General features: G+C 45.2%; 9 protein-coding genes across 11 annotated transcripts; 5 read left to right on the top strand and 4 right to left on the bottom strand.

The window, feature by feature from the left end:
- The first annotated feature begins 23 nt into the window (after nt 1-23).
- Nucleotides 24-3,241, top strand: LOC136197949 (myotubularin-related protein 2-like). Its single transcript, XM_065987840.1, has 23 exons — nt 24-95; nt 159-287; nt 343-427; nt 483-577; nt 633-743; nt 801-872; nt 922-951; nt 1,015-1,101; nt 1,158-1,232; nt 1,286-1,360; nt 1,415-1,603; nt 1,660-1,751; nt 1,802-1,895; nt 1,948-2,046; nt 2,096-2,155; nt 2,210-2,257; nt 2,311-2,465; nt 2,517-2,568; nt 2,626-2,673; nt 2,724-2,771; nt 2,819-2,902; nt 2,957-3,004; nt 3,055-3,241. Exons 2-23 carry the CDS (start codon nt 243-245, stop codon nt 3,136-3,138), a joined length of 1,776 nt encoding a protein of 591 aa, XP_065843912.1. The 5' UTR covers nt 24-95; nt 159-242; the 3' UTR covers nt 3,139-3,241.
- On the top strand, nt 3,223-4,414 carry LOC136197968 (adenylate kinase 2, mitochondrial-like). Its single transcript, XM_065987869.1, has 7 exons — nt 3,223-3,364; nt 3,411-3,456; nt 3,505-3,581; nt 3,692-3,805; nt 3,875-3,969; nt 4,023-4,095; nt 4,149-4,414. Exons 1-7 carry the CDS (start codon nt 3,254-3,256, stop codon nt 4,344-4,346), a joined length of 714 nt encoding a protein of 237 aa, XP_065843941.1. The 5' UTR covers nt 3,223-3,253; the 3' UTR covers nt 4,347-4,414.
- Nucleotides 3,834-5,538, bottom strand: LOC136197961 (leucine-rich repeat-containing protein 40-like). The gene is made up of 2 exons (XM_065987853.1): nt 5,010-5,538; nt 3,834-4,952 (listed from the first exon to the last, which is right to left on the bottom strand). The coding sequence occupies exons 1-2, from the start codon at nt 5,530-5,532 to the stop codon at nt 4,435-4,437; spliced, it is 1,041 nt and encodes a 346-aa protein (XP_065843925.1). The 5' UTR covers nt 5,533-5,538; the 3' UTR covers nt 3,834-4,434.
- Nucleotides 5,539-5,564: 26 nt separating this feature from the next.
- LOC136197972 (COMM domain-containing protein 1-like) lies at nt 5,565-6,346 on the bottom strand. The gene is made up of 5 exons (XM_065987875.1): nt 6,214-6,346; nt 6,051-6,163; nt 5,932-5,994; nt 5,731-5,886; nt 5,565-5,680 (listed from the first exon to the last, which is right to left on the bottom strand). The coding sequence occupies exons 1-5, from the start codon at nt 6,332-6,334 to the stop codon at nt 5,579-5,581; spliced, it is 555 nt and encodes a 184-aa protein (XP_065843947.1). The 5' UTR covers nt 6,335-6,346; the 3' UTR covers nt 5,565-5,578.
- A 134-nt stretch (nt 6,347-6,480) lies between these two features.
- Nucleotides 6,481-7,273, bottom strand: LOC136197726 (transmembrane protein 18-like). 2 transcript variants are annotated; one of them, XM_065987543.1, is made up of 5 exons: nt 7,131-7,273; nt 6,950-7,073; nt 6,845-6,899; nt 6,701-6,794; nt 6,481-6,605 (listed from the first exon to the last, which is right to left on the bottom strand). In XM_065987543.1, exons 1-5 carry the CDS (start codon nt 7,170-7,172, stop codon nt 6,534-6,536), a joined length of 387 nt encoding a protein of 128 aa, XP_065843615.1. In that variant the 5' UTR covers nt 7,173-7,273; the 3' UTR covers nt 6,481-6,533. The 2 variants fall into 2 exon arrangements, with proteins under 2 accessions (XP_065843615.1, XP_065843614.1); XM_065987542.1 differs by having other exon boundaries at nt 6,481-6,643.
- Nucleotides 7,274-7,311: 38 nt separating this feature from the next.
- Nucleotides 7,312-8,265, top strand: LOC136197966 (mitochondrial nicotinamide adenine dinucleotide transporter SLC25A51-like). The gene has a single exon (XM_065987867.1). The coding sequence runs from the start codon at nt 7,393-7,395 to the stop codon at nt 8,239-8,241; it is 849 nt and encodes a 282-aa protein (XP_065843939.1). The 5' UTR covers nt 7,312-7,392; the 3' UTR covers nt 8,242-8,265.
- Nucleotides 8,266-8,355: 90 nt separating this feature from the next.
- LOC136197944 (contactin-5-like) lies at nt 8,356-11,874 on the top strand. Of its 2 annotated transcripts, none has more exons than XM_065987832.1 (10): nt 8,356-8,953; nt 9,001-9,052; nt 9,101-9,163; nt 9,215-9,289; nt 9,353-9,625; nt 9,691-9,963; nt 10,014-10,262; nt 10,319-10,348; nt 10,400-10,942; nt 10,996-11,874. In XM_065987832.1, exons 1-10 carry the CDS (start codon nt 8,714-8,716, stop codon nt 11,379-11,381), a joined length of 2,184 nt encoding a protein of 727 aa, XP_065843904.1. In that variant the 5' UTR covers nt 8,356-8,713; the 3' UTR covers nt 11,382-11,874. The 2 variants fall into 2 exon arrangements, with proteins under 2 accessions (XP_065843904.1, XP_065843905.1); XM_065987833.1 differs by lacking the exon at nt 10,996-11,874 and having other exon boundaries at nt 10,400-10,524; nt 10,580-10,740.
- A 186-nt stretch (nt 11,875-12,060) lies between these two features.
- Nucleotides 12,061-14,910, top strand: LOC136197942 (protein sax-3-like). Its single transcript, XM_065987830.1, has 10 exons — nt 12,061-12,394; nt 12,452-12,503; nt 12,554-12,625; nt 12,688-12,762; nt 12,809-13,078; nt 13,134-13,406; nt 13,456-13,716; nt 13,768-13,797; nt 13,848-14,393; nt 14,448-14,910. Exons 1-10 carry the CDS (start codon nt 12,146-12,148, stop codon nt 14,834-14,836), a joined length of 2,217 nt encoding a protein of 738 aa, XP_065843902.1. The 5' UTR covers nt 12,061-12,145; the 3' UTR covers nt 14,837-14,910.
- Nucleotides 14,866-15,207, bottom strand: LOC136198127 (DNA polymerase epsilon subunit 4-like). The gene has a single exon (XM_065988043.1). The coding sequence runs from the start codon at nt 15,205-15,207 to the stop codon at nt 14,866-14,868; it is 342 nt and encodes a 113-aa protein (XP_065844115.1).

Here is a 15,207-nt window from a genome sequence, read left to right on the forward strand (position 1 = left end):
CCTGCGCTGATTGCATCTATGCAAAGCCAGATGGTGGTGTTTCGTATGCAGTTATGGGCTAAGAGCAAAGTCCAGGAAGAGCAAAGTCCAGGAAGGTCAGAAGGTCAAGCTCTAATTTCCGCTTCCATACGTTTTACGTACGGGTGCTTTTATTACAGAAGAGTGCCCGTATTGGTCACCGCCCGAAAGTTTGAGACTTCGCATTGTTGCTTGGCAAGCTAGCATTCTAGCGGCGTCGAAATATGACGACTGAACCTCCGAGCGCCGAATCGGAGCAAGAACTCAAGGTTACGGCACACTTACTCATTTCTTCGCGAGATCTCACGGAATCGTTGCAATCAGAATGTCCACGACCTAACCCAGTCATCCGACAGCGGAGTACCACTTCTAGTGGGCGAAAGGCTCGTTCTCGGAGCCGAAGGAGCAGGTTTTTCTTCTCGCGTAACGCACGTCATCCCTAGCGAAAAATCGACGTCTTTCAGCCAAAGACGTCACGTACCTATGTCCGTATCTGGGCCCAATGCGCGGCCAACTACTACTTACAACCTACAAATTGTATTTCCAAGCGAGCGAAGGCGTAAATCTACACATACCAGTCGAATTAGCGCGCGCTCATAAACGACGAATTGTAGGATCCTCCGTTTTGTATGGACGTTCCGCTGGGTGTCATTTCGCGAATTGATAAGATAGGCGGGGCAACGAGCAAAGGACAGAATTCGTACGGCCTCGAAATCCACTGCAAGGTGGGGAACATTTACAGGCGTGGGTGTGGGCTGCTATCTTTCTTTACGCGCGCATAGGATATGAGAAATGTGAGGTTTGCGTTTAAACAGGAGAAACACTCGCGCAGATTAGTCTATGAAAAACTGCAGGTAGACACTTGATAGGATGCCAATAGTAATATTTCAATATTTGTATTAGACTTTTGCCTTTCCTTTGACTGCCGGAAAAGTTAGTCATTAGAGTGCAGAAAAAATTAAAGTGTTGCTAGTAAACTTTCAATTTTTCGTTTAGAAGCTATTTGCTTTTCAGTTTCAGCAGGAATTCGACGGTCCCAATGGATGGGACATTTACGATGCAGAAAAGGAATTACAGAGACAGGTGTGAGCACAAGTCAACTAAAGTCCCATTTATTTATGTCCAATTTAATCCATCAGAGCTTACCAACAGAATACTGGAAAATCAGTCATATTAATAAAGGCTACACCGTATGTGAGACCTACCCAGAAGTGGTGAGCGGTGGTCTATTTACTGTAGAAGCATACGTTTTAACATATTGTTCAAGTTTGCTGTGCCGTCTTGTGTCACTGATGAACAGATTCATCAAGTGGCGACCTATCGAAGCCGAGCTCGAATACCTGTACAGTAGAAATTCTCGTTAGAATGCCAATGAGACACCTCGTCTTCTGTCCAGGTTCTCTCGTGGATTCATCCCGATAATCACGCGTCTCTGACCCGCTGCAGTCAGCCAATGGCTGGCACGCTCAATAAGCGCAGTCGCGACGACGAGAACATGCTTCTTGCCATACGTAACGCCACTCCCGGGTCACATAGGTATTGCATCGTAGATGCCCGACCTAAAATCAACGCTGTGGCCAACATGGTGGGCAGAGAGAGAGAAAGAGGGGAAAATATTGAGGTAATTATGTCGTTCAATAGGCTAGAGGTGGTGGGTACGAGAGCGAGGATGCCTACGAGGGTTGCGAGCTCTATTTTATGGATATTGCTAATATTCACGTGATGCGAGAGAGGTTAGTGGGAGAGAGTCATTTGGTGGGGGCCCTTTGAGACGACGTATTAGTCTGAAAAAAATGAAGGACATCTGCTATCCGCACGTCGATGACGATCGCTGGTTTCTCAATTTGGAGTCCACTCATTGGCTCGAACATATCAAGGCAGGCTTATAGAATAGCTAAGGCAGTTTCTTAGAGAGCGGGGCATTTGTAGGGAATTCTGTCTTGTGCTGTGCGCATTGTCGATATTATGGAGCGGTGCCGTACGTCCGTAGTTATTCATTGCTCTGATGGCTGGGATAGGACTGCTCAGGTAGGAGGAAAGTGCGGGGATTTCACGAGGCTATACGTGGTTATCATAGTTATCTGGGCTTGCCATGCTCCTTATGGACTCATACTACAGAACAATAGAGGGTTTTGAGGTGGGTTGATTAGTCGATGTCGCAGAGCCAAACTACGGCGACTTCTCTCTATAGGTTCTTATTGAAAAAGAGTGGATAAGCTTTGGTCACAAATTCCAGCAGGTTAGTCAGGTATTGCATGCACGCATACGCACATTGCACGTATACCTCTTCAGCGTTACGGACACGGTGACGCGAAGCACAGCGACGAGCAGCGCGCGCCTATCTTTCTTCAGTTCATTGACGCCGTTTGGCAAATCACACAGCAATTTCCCTGCGCCTTCGAATTCAACGACTATTTCCTTATGACTATTCTAGACCATTTATACAGGTTAGTAGGACTCTCATTGTACTAGTTACACATTCTTATAGTCTCTTATAGCTGCCTCTTTGGTACTTTCCTGTGTAACTCCGATCAGCAGAGAAAGAAAGAGGTACATAGGTACACCATAGGCTAAGCAACACAATTTAATTTTTTTGGCACCAAATAGCAAATCAGTGACAAGACCGTGTCCTTGTGGACGTTCGTCAACAGCCGAGTATGAAAATCTCGCGCAAATTTTTCATATGCGATTGGTTTTTTAATTAGAAACGCGAATATGTTAATCCTCTCTATTCGCCCGAGCTTCACAATCACGTAGGACTAGCCCTTCAGTTAGTTTTGACACTAAGGAATCTGTACAGGTTCTTTTCCCTGTGGCAAGCATGAGACGCATGAAATTGTGGACATCATACTACATGCGCTGGAACCCAAGATTTAGACCCCAAGTAATATATTGCACTAGCGTAATTGAATTTTCATGCCAGCAATTCAATTTCTAGGAGTCAGAGCACGAGAGAAACAAAGAGTTATTTCTACTTTGCGAGCTGGTTAGATAGCCGTTTTATTTCGCTACGTTTTTTTGAGCGATTTCTTGTAGCTTCGTGAAAAAGTCGCTGGACTACAGAAAGAGGTTGAAGATAAAGCGTCTGCTACGTCAGTGTCGGCTACAGTTCAAATATAAACAGGAAAATAATTAGTTACAGTCAAGGTATTTGTTTTTTTGTACACAAGGATTTTTTTGTACGGGCATGTTGCACGCGAACCGGAGAATCGTATCCCCCGTATACTAGAACAACATGCCCGCCGTTGGAGACAAGAAAAGCGACGAACAGGCGTCGTCAGGCGCTCAGTCGAAAGGAATCAATGCTATTTTGCTTGGTCCGCCTGGAGCAGGAAAGGGATCTCAGGTAGTTGGGGCGTTTTGTTGTAGGCGTGTCTAGATATAGGTCCTAGGCTCCGAAACTCGTCGAAAAGTTCGCCGTTCGTCACTTGGCGACTGGTAGAGGACAATAGAAACATGTGGAGTTGTCTAGACAACGCGTAATAGGGGATATGCTGCGAGAAGTCGTCGCTTCTGGCTCGGAGTTGGGCAAAGAAGTGAAGAAGGTCATGGACGAAGGAAAAGTACGTAAAACAAATACGCGAGCCACCCATAATATTTCGAATCCAAAACATTACAACATTTAGTGAGAAAAAATTAAAATTTTAGTATGGTCACGTGTTCGGCTTTCTAGCTCGTCAGTGACGATTTGATGGTGAAAATGATTGAGGAGAGTCTCAGCAAACCAGACTGCCAAAACGGCTTTCTCCTCGACGGATTTCCGCGCACAGTTGAACAGGCAGAAAAGGTATAGCACTAGGAATTAGACTGGGCATCAAATTTAGTAAGAAAACAGCGATAATACACTGTTATATAGCTGGATGAAATCCTAGTCAAGATGAATCGTCGTTTGGACGCCGTTGTTGAATTTGGCATAGACGATGAACTGCTAGTGCGTCGTATCACCGGCAGGTGAGCCACCGAAACTCTCAAGTGTTAAGCAAGCCAAGGAATCTATCTCCAAGACTTCTCCATCGTCCAAGCGGACGCACATACCACACCGAATTCAATCCGCCCAAAGAGCCAATGAAAGATGACGTGAGCATCATCATGGTGACACCTGAAAAGATTTCTCACCGTAGTCTCCTTAGGCGACAGGCGAGCCTCTCGTTCGTCGAAGCGACGACAATGAGGAGACGCTGAAGAAGCGCTTGGAAGCCTATCACAAGCAGACGCATCCGCTGGTAAGCTACTACAAAGCGAAGAGCCTTCACTCGCTCATAGACGCGTCGAAATCTTTCGACGAAGTCTTCACGAGTCTCTTGGCCTGTTTCAATCCAAAAGACTAAGAAGAAGCAGAAGTTCAGTTTCGAAACTCAACAAAGTTTCTTTCAAAAAAATCACAAAGGCTCCCCCACCCCCCTCGTGCCCCCAACGTCATAATAGCCGCGCTCTCATTTCGTCAATTATTGCCGGTTTTCCCTGTTCCTTAACGTTGGTCGTCACGCGCCGCTGGAGACATTTTCCGCGTTGATTGGCGTGCAGAACGTAAGGATTGCCTTCGGTATGAAGAATCTTTAGCTGAGTTGTTCCCAGTTCACTTGGTTCGCGGTCAATTTTATTATTGGCTACGCTGAGCACTTCTAAGTGAGGTAGTCGCATTATCTCCGGTTCGAGATTCGTCAGTTTGTTATTATCGACGAAAATTCGTTCGAGTTGTTTTAGTTCTGATATCGACGGTGGAATGTCGACGATGGCATTCCGCGATAGCGATAGAGATACCAAGCGCGTTAGCTGAAAAATGCACGCCGGAACTGACGTCAAAGTATTATTTCCGAGACTCAGTGACGTGAGGCTACTGAGATTTGCTAATACGCATTCTTTTCCTAATACGTCCACAGTGAGGGAATTGTGATCGAGTGACAAATAGCGCAACGTAGATAGCAACTCAAGACCTGAAAAGAAATCCTACCGTAAGCATATATAGTTCAAAGGTCATTGAAACTACTGACCTCTAATGTAGACCAAACTGGTCATTTTGCAGTGGTTCACGTAGAGTTCGTTCAGGCAGCGCATGCTGCGCAGATCGACGTTGAGCGAGTCTATTTGCAAGCGCCACAGGCAAAGCGTACGCAAATTGTGCCCGACCGCCCACAGAAACCGCAATACGCTCTCGCATCGTGGAACGATCTGAGCCATTTCGCGTTTGCGATCGCTAATGCCTATCAATTCGACTCTAATCGATGTTCTATCGCGAAATAGCTCGACAATGTCGCCGTGTTCCATTTCTTTGACGCTCTGACCGTCTACGGCGACGATAGCGTCGTCGGATTGGAGTCCAGCTCGATGAGCGGCGCCTTGAGGCGCCACATCGTGAACTGTTGCTATGTGAGTCGGCGGGCGATCGTTGCCGGGCGGAAAGAGCTCGTGCCGACCGCGCAAAACGAAACCCCAGTCGAGACTCGGCGACTGGCGCTCGAGCGTCGCGCAACGCAACTGGATGAAAGAGAGCGACGACGAGACGTCTGTTGCCATAAGGAAATCACGTGACGAGTACGCACGTGCGCTGTCATTTTTCATTTTATTGCGAGTAATTCGCTATTTGCTTATCGATCGAGTCAATTTCTTTCATCACGTTCTCCAGCTGTCGATCGTCCATTTCAAAACGAAGCACTTCTCGCGTCTAAAGAAGAAAGATCTCCGTCTATAATTTATTGATTCTGAAAAAATTACTGATGATGAATGGCCCTGCTCCAATTCTAATTCTACTATAGCAGTCGCCTGATTTATATCGACCAAATGCTTTGCTTTCGATTTGACGTCGATTCTCCAGCTGAAACCCTTCAAACGATTATCCCACGTCGATCCTTTCACCAAAGCATCGTGAATCTGCAAGAGGGCGTGGTCACCTACCGTACTCTACTCACAAATCACCTTAGATCGATTCTGTTTCCAGAATTTTTTCAACGGGGCGACAAAGTTGCTCTCCAGAGCGCCCTAGTGTTGGTGATTTGAGGCTCGAAGGTCTGTTTGACTTCGTTTCGGGAGCTCACCTCTTTCTTCTTCGTCTGAGACGTTAGAAAGGCTTCCAGCTGATCGAAATCCATATTCGCCGACGCTATGTTTGCGAGAACGCTTGAAAGTCGTCTTGCTTGAGAGGAAAAGTCTACGAGAGAGCTTGCAGAACGGAAAATGTGACGTCGAAGCAAAAGTTACCTTCATCTGGAATTTCGAGACCCAGCTGCTCTTTTATCGTCTCGAGATCAAGACGTTCCCCGTAGAAAAGCTTCTTGGAGAGACCGTTCAGCAGTCCGACGACTATTTCGGGTCGATCCATGGAAAAACAGGGCGTTAGCGCACGTAGGTCAAAGCATAGGCGCGTATGAAATTGGCTGATTATCCGTTGAACCAGGAAAAGGAGAAGATACTTTCCTGGTGTGACAAACACGATCTTCAAGTGAGTGCAGCGTTCATTCGCGCAGATCATCGGCGTAAAAGCCTTACAATTTGATGTGTATTTTCCTTACAACATTAGACTAACGCAACAAAAAAATCTCTATTTCTTTTTCTTTTCTTTTAGCTGAGACTGACGCTCGCGCCTTTTCACGCTAACAACAAGACGAAAAATCGTCAACAGCCACGAACCCTGCAAAGTCAAACGTACACACATGCAGACACAGATGTCTACGTAGCAAACTCTTACTAGTATCAAAAGGCAGTTGAGAACGATAGGCAACGAGAATACCAACGTCATAAACAGACCAGACGAGTCAAAATACTGCTGTCCAGCAAATAACCTAGGCACGATCAACAGTTTCATTTGGCATTCCCAATAGTGTGAAAATACCTCCAGTTCTCTGCACCGTACTCATTAATTCTCTCCGTTGCTGCACCAAAACAGACTGCCAGTATCAAAATTAAGCAAAAAGAAGCAGTTCAAGAGTTCTCTTACTTAGAATAGCAAATAGACCTAGCTGAAAGTTGTGAGCTTTTTCTAAGTGAGTTACAATGGCTATGATCGTGCAGAGTAGATGAACAGACATTACGCAAATGAGCCACGGCTCCGTCCAGTCAATCTTTCAATTAGAAACTCAGATTTGCGCGTATCCACAGCAACCTGCTACAGTACTTACCTCAGATGCAAGTTTGCGGAAGATTTCGATGTCTGTCGTCATTCTTCCGATAAAACCGTTGTCGCAGAAGCAAAAGTGCACTGTTCTGATAACGTTCGGACTGTCTTCTGGTACAGAAAATCACACGAAAGCGATTTCTATCCGGGCACTTCGTTAATATGTACTCGTCTTCGAAAAACGCCTTGTTCTGCACCTAGAAGAATCCCAGAAAGACGGCTTCGCCTCAGATCTCACCAACCATTCAATCCGAACGCGCCCCTCGATGCAAACCTCGAAAGAAACCCACGCAAAGACGAAAAGCCGACGCGAATTCTACTGCGGAGCCGGCGCAGCGATGACGCAGGTCGTCGCCACGTATCCCGTAAACAAAATCATGTTTCGACAGCAGCTCTACGGCATCAGCGCTCGCAAAGCGATAAAACAACTCCAAAACGACGGCCTACGCCACCTATTCCGCGGCGTCGCGCCACCTCTTCTCCAAAAAACGGCCAGCATATCTATAATGTTCGGTCTCTATCACGAATACGGTCTTCTGTTGGCGGATTTCGTTCCGGGGCTTCCTGAGTGGCTTCGCCGCTCGCTGGCCGCCGCTGGGGCTGGGATCACTGAAGCGTTGCTCATGCCGCTCGAGAGGATTCAGACGCTGCTTCAGATAACGAAATATCACGACAAATTTCCCAATATGTATCGTGCGTTTTTGCACGTTCGAGCCTACGGCTATCGCGAGTATTTTCGCGGTTTTGGAATCATTTTGACGCGAAATTCGTTGAGTAATGTACTGTTTTTCGGGCTGAGGACGCCCATAAGGGACGCCTTGCCTCGACCTCAGTCCCAGGTAGGAAACGTGTTTAATGATTTTGTGAGTGGCTCGTTTCTTGGAGCTTTTCTCAGCACGTGCTTTTATCCGCTGAACGTTATTAAAAGCGCTAAGCAGAAGTATTTAGGGGGTCCCCATTATGGAAGCTGGGAGACGTTTTCGTATGTGTTTAGGAAAAGGGAATTTAGTTGGAGGAACATGTATAAAGGAGTGCACGTTAATTATACGAGATCGTTTATGGCATGGGGTATTATTAATTCTACTTACGAATTTCTGATGAAACTTGCTAGTTAACGAAAATTCACGTCTTAGATGATAACAAATAAAAGTTTTTGATTAATTAAATGATCAGAATCCGTGTGCCCTACTACTGATTTAATTGCATGCTTTACAGTATGTCTGGAGTATTGTTCCTCTCTGCTGAGAACAATTGATCTGGTGATCTAGCACGCGACGATTTGAAGCGCCAGTGAAAAGAACCAAGTGGGTGTAGACGCCGCTTTTTATGTACAGCCGACGTGGAGACACCTGCCTGTTGTGTACTGGGGAAATAGAGACGGGGGTTACTCTCTTTACGTCGGTGGAGGAGCGGGGCACGTGAGCTTGTAGTCGGCAGTATGTCGTTGATTAGTTGAGCAGAGGCGTCGTTGTTTAGTTGAGTAGAACGTCGTTGTTTAGTTGAGAACGATGATACACCGTTGCTTAGTCGAGAATAAGAAGAGCGCTATCGTCGGCTGAGAGACAGAGCGCCGTCTAGTTGAAGACAATGGGCAAGGAGGCGATTCCATTCACAACTAAGGCTCTCATTTATGGAACGCCGCTCGTTTCCATGCTTCTGTTTGCAGGCAACTTTGCTTGGCTTGTCAAGCTGCAATCGACCGTGAATTTGAACTGCGGTCAGGGAAAACTTGCCGAGAATGAGCTTCCTGATCCTCTCTCTGATCGAGCCAAGAGAGAGTCTGATTCAGAGTTTACGGATTATTTTGGCAAAATAGCTCTACTTCAGGTAAGGCTAGTATCAAACAAACAACGAATTAGTGAAACCTTTACCAGCTTCGAGCTTTGAAAGCTTCTTGTCAGTCTAACGAGAAGCTGTGCGTTCAAGGTAAAAATCTCACGAATTTTTTAAACAGTTTTTTATCTATAGTTTTAGGGCCCAAGGGTGATACCGGGTCAGAGGGCAGACGAGGCGAAAAGGGCAATGAAGGACCGCCAGGTGATAGTCACGCTGTGTACACAATAGTTTAACTAGGTTACTTTTCTGCAGGTCCCAAAGGACCAAAAGGAGACAAAGGAGATCCGGGTCCAAGAGGAAACTCGGGTCCCTTGTCAATTAGTGTTGGTAATTCGTATCTCTACAATTCCACAGTATTGCTGTATTAACTAATGACATTTATTCTTCAAGTTCCGCCCACATTTCTTTTCAAGCCTAAAGATTTTGTGGGAATCAGAGATGGATCGGCGGAGTTTGAGTGCAAAGTAACTGGTTTTCCCAAACCGACGATATACTGGCGGAAAGAAGGCCTCCAGCAACTTCCTCCACACGCTAGAGTATCCGTACATTACCGGAACAAGCTCACCATTACTAATCTCAATCAAGACGACGAAGGTCAATACATATGTATCGCAGAAAATGTATTCGGTGTAGCAGAGTCGTCAGCCCAGCTTTTTGTTCACGGTCAGTGATGCCATGAGCGGTAAATTGTGACAAATTGACGATTGAAGTCGCGTGCTCTTTTCTAGCGGCTCCTAAATTTACAGACATTGGGCCCAAGCGTTTGACAGTTTTTCCAACAAATCCTGAAGTCGTCTTGCCTTGCAAGGCATCAGGATACCCTCAACCCAAAATTCGCTGGTCTCGCCACGGAGCATCACTACCAGAAAACTCATTTGTTCACTCAAATGGAAGTTTAGGTATCTTTGAGTTTTCTCGTAGAGACAACGGGCGTTACGTCTGTCGAGCTGAAAACAGTCATGGACATGTGACGCATTCGACAGATGTATCAGTTTATGACGGTGAAGATCATTGGAAGCATATGCTAAATTATTTCTAAGTTAATCTATAGCGAACATTCACGGACTTGTAGTCAGGAACAATACCAAAGCGCTCATCAACTGTACCATTTGTCCGCTCGAGAAGTTCACTTTTCGTTGGAAAAGAGATGGCGGCAAAGATTTGCCCTTAAACAGAACAAAAATGTTTAACTGTTTTTTGGAGATTAGTCCAGTATATATGCAGGATGCTGGCAATTACACGTGCGAAGCATCATCAGAAGGCAGACGTTCATCTCAAGTTCTGCCTGTCATTGTTCTAGGTATTTCCCACTTTTCTGACTTTTATACATGTATTTTACACATATTTTGTATGTAGGGAAGCCACAGATAAAAATTTTTGTTTTAGGTACAGCATTTGTTTTGGCATTTATAATTTTTACTATTTATTTTTGTGCAGGAAAGCTAAATAGAGCACCTGTTCAGAATGACACTCTCTATGTCTCTCCCGGTGATAGTATCACATGCTTCACTGTTGGCACACCGTTACCAACTGTCACATGGAAGAGACACAACAACAAACAAGTGACGAGTGGACTTGGCAGCGCCACGTTGCGAGTTAGTGGTGCCTCTGATGTAGGACCATACTCGTGTTACGCTGAGAATCAGTTTGGCACTGATGAAGAACAATTTGTTGTTTTATTAGACACCTTTAGTTTTATTGACTATCCTCCTGAAACTCTTCATCTCAAAGTGGGAGAAAAGGCAAGAGTGCACTGCAGCGCTGCATTGCGAGGAAGATCCGTGAACGTCTCTTGGAGCCTTCCCGATTGTCTTGGCTGCAATAGCAACTATAAATCTAGCGCTCGTGACTTGGGCAATGGTACTCTTCGCCTTGTCTCCGCAAAGATTTGGGACAGCGGTGTTTATCACTGCACTGCAAAAGCCAACGGAGTAACTCAGACGGCAGCAGTGACGATTAATGTCGGAAATCAGCCCACAGGTAAAATAGTTTTGATTGCGCAGACTTTCTTTATACTTCTTGGCAAAATTTAGCGGAAGAATGGATGTTGCGTACAGACAATTGCGGAGGATTTCGTCAGTCCCCTTATCCTCAAGTTTCCTACGCTGTATCAAAGTCAACTACTTGGTCCAAGACGACGGTCTATTCATGTCCACGTGGATATTATTGGGCTAGTACCCAAGATGGAAAGATAATTTTTGGTTCAGAAGATAACGGTTGGTCTGGATATCCCTACTATAGCCGATGTGGTTGGAGTGGCTACAACTACGGAGGATCCGTTAGATACTACTTTCGATTTCGGGACTCTGCATCAACTAATGCTCACAAACACGCTGGTCACGGTGAGGAGAAAAAAGTTCTGTATGCGTCATCTACTTCCTATTTTGCTGGAATTGTCTGCCTCAAGATTGATGCCTAAGCTACAGATGCTCCTCGGTTGTAGAACCTTTCTTCAGTAACTATGTGTCTCCCTCTAAAAAAGCAAGCTGTTCAATTTCTTCTATAGTCAATTCAACGTCTCGTTGCAGAGTTTTTCTTTCTTTGCTTCGTTCGCTTTTCTATAAATTTCTTTTGCCCAAAAGGCGAAAACAATTTCGTCGCTTTTACAGTGAGAAACAACGACTCCTGACTTGCCAACGAAATATCCAAACCATTTTTCACTCTTTTTCTCCTGTTTCAAATCATCTTCAAAAGTAATACATGCAGAAGATCGAGCACTCTCTCCTCGGTCCCTTCGTCGTCTCCGTGTTGTCAGCCATTTTATAGAGGAAACTGTCAGGAAAAGCACTTTAAGCTAAAGAAGCTTCCTAAGCTACTCTATGGATCATAGAAGAGTCACTAGTCTAAAACGAGAGTCGACTTTCATGCAGGAAGAGAGCTATTATATTCGCGCGTGGGATCACGCCGAAGCATAGACGAGGCTGGAGTCTAGTGTGTTCATCATTTTGCCTGCCTTCTCTTTGCTGGGACAAGGACAAAGGGAAAGAGCCGGTTCTGCTTGGAGACTTCCTCAGCACGTGTTTACAGCATCTGCAAATGATTACTTTCTTTTTCTGCATTTACTTTTGTCTTTTGTTCCCTGAAGAGGGAGTCAGTCTCACGTGAACTGTGTCCCTTTTCCTCCAATGAATCGACGAGGAGAGCGGAATAAGCACGTGAAGCAGAGTTGTTTACTTGAGGACTATGGGCCGCAAGGAGACAATTCCTCTCGCAACTAAGGCTCTCATTTATGGCACACCATTTGTTTCTCTACTTCTGTTTGCGGGCAACTTTGCTTGGCTTGTCAAATTGCAATCAACTGTCAATCTGAGTTGCAGTCAGGGCAAACTTTCCGAAAATGAGCTTCCTGATCCCTTTTCTCTGCCTGGCCGAGCCAAGAGGCAATCTGATCCAGTATTCACGGATTTGTTTGACAGAATCGCTCAAGCTCAGGTAAAACGAGCATAGACCGGTCTATATTAGAAAATGTTATGTAATCACTGCCGTCAGCTTCAAGCTTTGAAGGCTACATGTCAAACGAACAAAACGCTGTGCATCCAAGGTACAAAAAGCGAGAGCATATTTGATGTGACAATGATGTCACAACTTCAGGGCCGAAAGGAGATACCGGCTCTGAAGGTAAGCAAGGCGAAAAAGGCGACAAAGGTGATAAGGGTATAGAAGGTGAGAGTCAGGCTGTACTCTGTGTTACAGCAGATAGACAGCTAGAGGTCGTTTGTTTACAGGTCTCAGGGGACCAAAAGGAGATAAAGGCGATATGGGTCCGAGAGGAAACCTAGGTCCCCTATCAATTAGTGTTGGTAATAAGTTCAGTGTATAACTATTATTTTATATGTTTGCTTTAAGTTCCACCAACGTTCATTCACAAGCCTAAGGATTTTGTTGGAGTTAGGGGTGGCACGGCGGAGTTTCACTGCAAAGTAACCGGTTTTCCCAGGCCAACGGTTCATTGGAGAAAAGAAAGCGGGCAACTTCCTTTGCACGCCAAAGTGTCAGTAGATTATCGGCACAAGCTCACTCTTAATAATATCAATCAAGCCGATGAAGGACAATACGTTTGTATGGCAGAAAATATGTTCGGTGTAGCAGAATCATCAGCCCAGCTTTCAATCAACGGTTAGCGGTATCAGAGCTGTTGACTGTGATAGTTACAATCATTTTACTCTTTCAGCTGCTCCTATGTTTACAGACGTTGGCCCTGAGAGTTTGACGGTTCTTCCTACAAATTCTGAAGTTACATTGCCTTGCAAAGCGTCAGGATTCCCGCAACCTAAAATTCATTGGTCACGCTACGGAAAGTCTTTGCCAGAAAACTCTTCGGTTCACTCAAACGGGAGTTTAGTGATCTCCGAGTTTTCTAGTAAAGATAACGGGAGTTACGTCTGTCGAGCTGAAAACCGGCACGGAAATGTGACTCATTCTACAAATGTATCGGTTTATCACGGTGAAGATCACTAGAAGCAAAGACTATATGTTTCTAAGCTAATCTTTAGAGATCATTCACGGACTTAAAGTTATCAACAATACCAAAGCGTCTATTAAATGCACCATTTGTCCGTTCAAAAAGCTCGCCTTTCGTTGGGAAAGAAAGGACGGCAAAGATCTGCCTTTAGACAGAACAAAAATATATCACTGTTCATTAGAGATTTCTCCAGTGCTTATGCAGGATGCTGGCACTTACACATGCATAGCATCATCAAGTGACAGCTATTCATCTCAGATTCTGAAAGATTGCGTGTCCCTCACCGTTCTAGGTATTTCACGCTTTCTGACATCTATGCAAGTGTTTTACACGTTTTGTGTAGGGAAGGCAAAGATTAAAAGCATTGTTTTAGGTACACTTCAATTTTATTTTCTACTTTTTCCTAACTCTTATCTTGCATAGAGAAGTCAAATAAATCAGTTCAAACTATTCAAGGTGGCATTATCTACGTCTCTCCCGGTGACAGTATAACATGCGTTGCGGAAGGGCCACCGTTGCCAACTGTCACTTGGAAGAGACGCAACAGACAATTGATCAGTGAACCTGGCAACGCCACGTTGCAGGTTGGGGCCATCTTCGATGAAGGAGTGTACTCATGTTATGCTGAAAATCGGTTTGGTAGTGATGAAAAGCAAGTTGTTGTTCTATCAGACACTTTTCGTTTTATTGAAACTCCCCAAGAAACGCTCGATCTCGAAGTGGGGGCAAAGGCGGAAGTGCACTGCAGCGCTGCATTGGGAGGAAAGTCCGTGGACGTCTCCTGGAGTCTTCCCAAATGTCTCAGCTGCAATAGCAACTATCAGTCTAGCGCTCGTAACTTGGGAAATGGTACTCTTCGCTTTGTCTCCGCAAAGAACTGGGACACCGGTGTTTATCAGTGCATTGCAAAAGCTAAGGGAGTGACTCAGACGGCAACAGTTGAGATTAATGTTGGAAATCAGCCCACAGGTACAATATTTTCAATCACGCAGACTCCTCATTGAGTATATGGCCAAAATTTAGTGGAAGAATGGATGTTGCGTACAGACAATTGCGGAGGATTTCGTCAGTCAACATATGGCAGTCAAGTTTTCTATGCTGTATCAAAATCGACTACTTGGTCCAAGACGACGGTTTATTTATGCCCACGTGGATATTATTGGGCTAGTACCCAAGATGGAAAGAGAATTTTTGGTTCAAACGGCAACATTTCGGGAAGAAATCTCTACCATAGTCAATGTGGTTGGAGTGGCTACGTCTACGGAGGAAAGGACCGGCGCTATTTTCGATTTCGAGACTCTGCATCAACCAATGCTTACAAACACGCTGGTAACAATGAAGAGTATCAGCTTCAGTACAGTTCATCTACTTCTTATTTTGCTGGAATCGTCTGCCTGAAAGAGACTGCCTGAGTTACTTTTGTAGAACTGTTTGTCAGTGGCTATGTGTCTATTGCTCCCTCTAAAAACGCGAGCTGTTCAATTTCTTCGATAGTCAATTCAACGTCGCGTTTCTGCAGAGTCTTTCTTTTCGCTTCATTCGCTTTCCTGTGAACCTCTTTTGCCAACGAGGCAACAAACAATTCCGTCGCTTTCGCAATGAGAAACACCGACTCCTGACTCGCCAACGAAATATCCGGATCCATTTTCACCATATTCTTCACTCTTCCCAAGGGAAGTCGCAGCAATTTCTCCTGTTTCGAACCATCTCCATCAGCAGAAGGAGCAGCAGCCTCCTCGTGCACTCTCTCTTCGGTCACTTCCATCGCTTCGTCGTCCGCCAT

This window comes from Oscarella lobularis, chromosome 18, assembly GCF_947507565.1.
Source record: "Oscarella lobularis chromosome 18, ooOscLobu1.1, whole genome shotgun sequence".
In the NCBI taxonomy this organism is placed as follows: domain Eukaryota; kingdom Metazoa; phylum Porifera; class Homoscleromorpha; order Homosclerophorida; family Oscarellidae; genus Oscarella; species Oscarella lobularis.